Genomic DNA, 5000 nt, shown 5'->3' with positions numbered 1-5000 from the left:
TTTTTTTTTTATCTTTCTGTCTCTGTTAGTGTCCGTCTGTCTCGTAGGTGGTTTGTCTCTTGCTCTTTCTATATATCTGGGGAGAGAGAAGGAGAGAAAAGAGGAAAGAGAGAGAGAGAGAAAGAGAGAGAAAAGAGAGAAATAGAGAGAGAGAGGGACAGAAAGAAAGAAAAAGAGAGAAAGAGAGAGAGAGAGCGACAGAGAGAAAGAGAGAGAGTGTGTGTATCAAAGTTAACAACTATGATTTTTTAATTATTTTTTAAATAATCTTTTTTTTAAATTCCTACGTTTGTTTAGAAGTCTTTTGATCTCATATTTTTACGCAGTTAATCAGAACTTTGCTCGTTTTTTTTTATTTTTTTTACAAGTCATTTGTTGAAATCCAGTAGTCTTCAAAGGAAATGTAACTAATTTTTTTTTTCTTTTACTGGAATCTGTAATTTTTCAATGTAATTTTATTTTTATTTTTTGTTATCACTGTAGAAAAATATGAAAGAATAATTAATTTATTAAGTCTTATTCGTATTTCACTTATTTGTAATATTAGATATCATCTGAATTAATGTGATGTGGTTTATCACTATCAAATCACCATCATCACCATACCATTATCATATCACTGTCAGTATCATCTTCATTTCACCATTATATTCATCACCATATCACTCTCATTATCATCATGTTAACATCATCACCATCATCATATCGCTTTCAATATCACTATAGCATTATCATCCACACTTTTATAATCACTATAAGTCCATTGCAGCTATCATCATCGTCATCATCATCGCCATCACCATATCACTCACCGTCATCGTCATCACCATTATATCCCCTTTATTATTACATCATCATTACATCAGTATTATAACCACCATTATTATAACCCTCATCGACATCATATCACCATCATAACTATCACCACTATATTACCATTAATTTACAATCATAACTATCACCACCATATTACCAGTAATTCACTATCACAACCATCACCATATCACCATTAAATCACCATCATAACTATCACCACCATATCACCATTAACTCACTATTACAACCATCACCACCATATTACCATTAGATCACTATCACAACCACCATCACCATATCACCATTAACTCACTATCACAATCATCACCCCCATATCAACTTTAACACACTTACCATCACCATCATATCACCATTAGATTCCCCACATCCCCACCATGTCACCATTAACTCACCATCATCCCCACCACCACCATAGATCCCCCCATATCACCCTTAGATCCCCCTCATCCCCACCTCATCATATCACCATTAACTCACCCTCATCCCCACCACCACCTTCACCACAAGGATCACCCAACCATTAACCTCTCCCTTTTTTTCTCCCTTAGCTGTGGCAACTCATGAGGACCACGCAACCATTAACCTCTCCCTTATTTTCTCCCTAAGCTGTGGCAACTGACCCTGAGAGACGTAAGGGTGGCCGATGCTGGACTTTACGAGTGCCAAGTGACCACACACCCTCCAACGTCACTCTTCTTCACACTTAGGGTCGTAAGTAAGTGCAAAGGGGGGGGGAGAGGGTGAGGGAGAAGGGGGGGAAGGATGGGAGGGTGGGAGGGTGGGAGTGTGGGAGGGGGATGGGGGGTGGGAGGGAGAGGGTGGGAAGGAGGGAGATGGGGGATGGGTGGGAGTGTGGGAGGGTGGGAGGGTGAGGGAAGGAGGGGGAGGGAGAGGGGAAAGGAGAGAGAAAAAGAGGGAGAGAGAGAGAGAAAGAAGGTGAGAGAGAGAAAGAGGGATAGAGATTAAAGGAGAGAGAGGGAGATATAGAAAGAAGGAGGGAGAAAGAGAGAGAGAGAGAGAGAGAGAGAGAGAGGAGAGAAAGGCAGACAAAAAAAGAACGAGGAACGATAAAGAGAGAGATAGAAAAGACAGAGAGAAAGACCAAGAGAAAGAGAGGGAAAATGAAAACGAGATCGTATGTGAGAGAGAGAGTTTAAAAAAAAACTCACTTCAAAGCACTTAAAACGTTTATCCTTGTATAAAAACTCAGCATAAACACTAAAGGCTTCATGGGCAATATGTACAAATCTGCAAATTACTGCCGTTGCATTATCAACAAAAAAGTACATTTTTTTTCAAACAGTCTATTCAAACAGCCCCCTTTGAATTTGTAATTGAATGAGAAATTAATCAGCCTTCATAGTCGCTACTTAATGAACCTGAATGATGTCAAAGGTTTTTCTCTCTTTTGTGTTGGATAATATATATGTATATATATATATATATATATATATATATATATATATATATATATATATATATATATATATGTGTGTGTGTGTGTGTGTGTGTGTGTGTGTGTGTGTGTGTTTTTTATATATATATATATATATATATATATATTTCTATATATATATATATATATATATATATATATATATAATAATATATATATATATATAATATATATATATATATAATCTTATATATATATATATATGAGTCTGTATGTATGTACTCTAACCTAAACTTACCCAACCTAACTAAACCTAACCTAATTAAACCAAACTAAACCTAACCTAATTTGACCTAACCTAGCCTAATTCAACCTAACCTAACCTAACCTAATTTAACAAAACTCAACCTAACCTAACCTGATATAACCAAACTAAACCTAACTTAATATGACTTGACCTAACCTAACCTAACCTAATATAACCAAACCAAACCTAACCTAAATAAACCTAATTTAACTTAACCACACCAAACCTAACCTAACCTACCCTAACCTAAATCAAACAACCTAACCTAACCTAACCTAGCCGATTTTGACCTAACCTAACCTAACCAAACTTAATTTAACCTAGCCTAACCTAACCTACCCTAGTTTAATCAAACCCAACCTAACCAAACCTAACCTGATTTAAGCTAACCTAACCTAACCAAATCTAATTTAACCTAACCTAATCTTATCTAACCAAAGCAAACTTAACCTAACGTAACCTAATTTAACCTAACCTAACCAAACCTATTTAAATCTAACCTAACCTAACTTAACCTAATTTGACCTAACCTAACCTAAGCAAACTTAATTTAACCTAGCCTAACCTAATCTAATTTAACCAAACCCAACCTAACCAAACCTAACCTGATTTAAGCTAACCTAACCTAACCAAATCTAATTTAACCTAACCTAATCTTATCTAACCAAAGCAAACCTAGCCTAACATAGCTTAATTTAACCTAAGCTAAACTAACCAAACCTGATTTAATCAAACCTAACCTAACCAAACCAAACCTAACCTAACCTAATCTAACCAACCTAACCTAGCATAGCATAGCCTCATTTGACTTAATCTATCGTAACCAAACTTAATTTAACCTAACCAAACCTAAGCTAAGCTAAGCTAACCTAACCTAATCTACCTTACCTTAATTTAACTGAACCTAACCTAACCAATGCTAACTAAACCTATTCTAACCTAACCTGACCTTACTTAACTTACCGAAAACAAACTAAACCAACCTAATTGAACCTAACTTGACCTAACCTAACCAAAATTTAACCAACTAACCTAACCTATTCAATACCAACCAAACCCAACCTGATTTAACCTAACTTGACCTTTAACCTAACCAAAATTTAACCCACTAACCTAACCTTACCTAACCCAACCAAAATACCTACTCCATACCAGCCCAACCTGATTTAACCTAACTTGACCTAACTTAACCCAAATTTAACCAACTAACCTAACCCATAACCCAAGGCAACCAAAATACCTATTCCATACCAGCCCAACCTGATTTAACCTAACTAGACCCAACCTAACCAAAATTTAACCCACTAACCTAACCCATTCCATACCAACCAAACCCAACCTGATTTAACCTAACCTAACCCATAAACTTAACCAACTAACCTAACCTAACCCAACGCAACCAAAATACCTATTCCATACCAACCCAACCTGATTTAACCTAACCAGACCCAACCAAACCAAAATTTAACCCACTAACCTAACCCAAATTTAACCCACTAACCTAACCTAACCTAACCCAACGCAACCAAAATACCAACCTAACCAAAATTTAACCAACTAACCTAACTCATTCCATACCAACCCAACCTGATTTAACCTAACTTGACCTAACCTAACCAAAATTTAACCAACTAACCTAACCCATATCAACCTAACCTGATTGAACCTAACTTGACCTTTAACCTAACCAAAATCTAACCAACTAATCCATTCCATACCAACCAAACCCAACCTGATTTAACCTAACTTGACCTTTAACCTAATCAAAATCTAACCAACTAACTTAACCCATATCAACCCAACCTGATTGAACCTAACTTGACCTAACCTAACCAAAATTAAACCCACTAACCTACCCTAACCCAACCCAACGCAACAAAAATACCAAAATTTGACTCTCCCTTTCCAGAGGCTCACGCTGTCATCCAAGGAGGACCCGAGATCCACGTTCACACAGGAGTCACCCTTCGATTGTATTGCTCCGTTGAACACGCAACCGAACCGCCTATATACATCTTCTGGTTCCACAACAGCACTATGGTGAACTACTCCCCCCGACGCACCACACTCAGGGTTATGAAACATAGCTTTGGTAGTTCCCTCGAAGTTACTAATGTTACCTGGGACGATGCTGGTTACTACAGCTGTGAACCCTACTTGGCTATACCAGCTAATCTGACTTTGCATGTTATTGCAGGTAAGTTTTGGGTTTGATTTTTTTTTTTTTTTTTTTTTTTTTTGGGGGGGGGGCAAACTATAATCATAGTGAAAGACAATATATATATATATATATATATATATATATATATATATATATATATATATATATATATACATATATATATGTGTGTGTGTGTGTATAGAGAGAGAGGGAGAAAGAGAGAGAGAGACAGACAGACAGAGAGATAGATAGATAGAGAGAGAGAGAGAGAGAGATGAATAAATGTAATTACAGTTTAA

General features: G+C 36.5%; 1 protein-coding gene across 1 annotated transcript in view; it reads left to right on the top strand.

The window, feature by feature from the left end:
• The window catches only part of LOC122253921 (neuronal growth regulator 1), a 354189-nt gene that overhangs the window by 343062 nt on the left and 6127 nt on the right, over nucleotides 1-5000 (top strand). Inside the window, exons 4-5 of the mRNA XM_086534304.1 lie at nucleotides 1444-1552; nucleotides 4450-4737. Of these exons, the coding sequence (XP_086390430.1) occupies nucleotides 1444-1552; nucleotides 4450-4737 (397 nt within the window). The remainder of the gene's footprint in view (nucleotides 1-1443; nucleotides 1553-4449; nucleotides 4738-5000) is intronic.

This window comes from Penaeus japonicus, unplaced genomic scaffold (genome assembly GCF_977035675.1).
Source record: "Penaeus japonicus unplaced genomic scaffold, GWHDUDI00000001_assembly GWHDUDI00000041, whole genome shotgun sequence".
NCBI classification, from domain to species: domain Eukaryota; kingdom Metazoa; phylum Arthropoda; class Malacostraca; order Decapoda; family Penaeidae; genus Penaeus; species Penaeus japonicus.
Note: the sequence above shows the minus strand (reverse complement) of the source record. Positions and strands in the feature narration are given on the sequence as shown.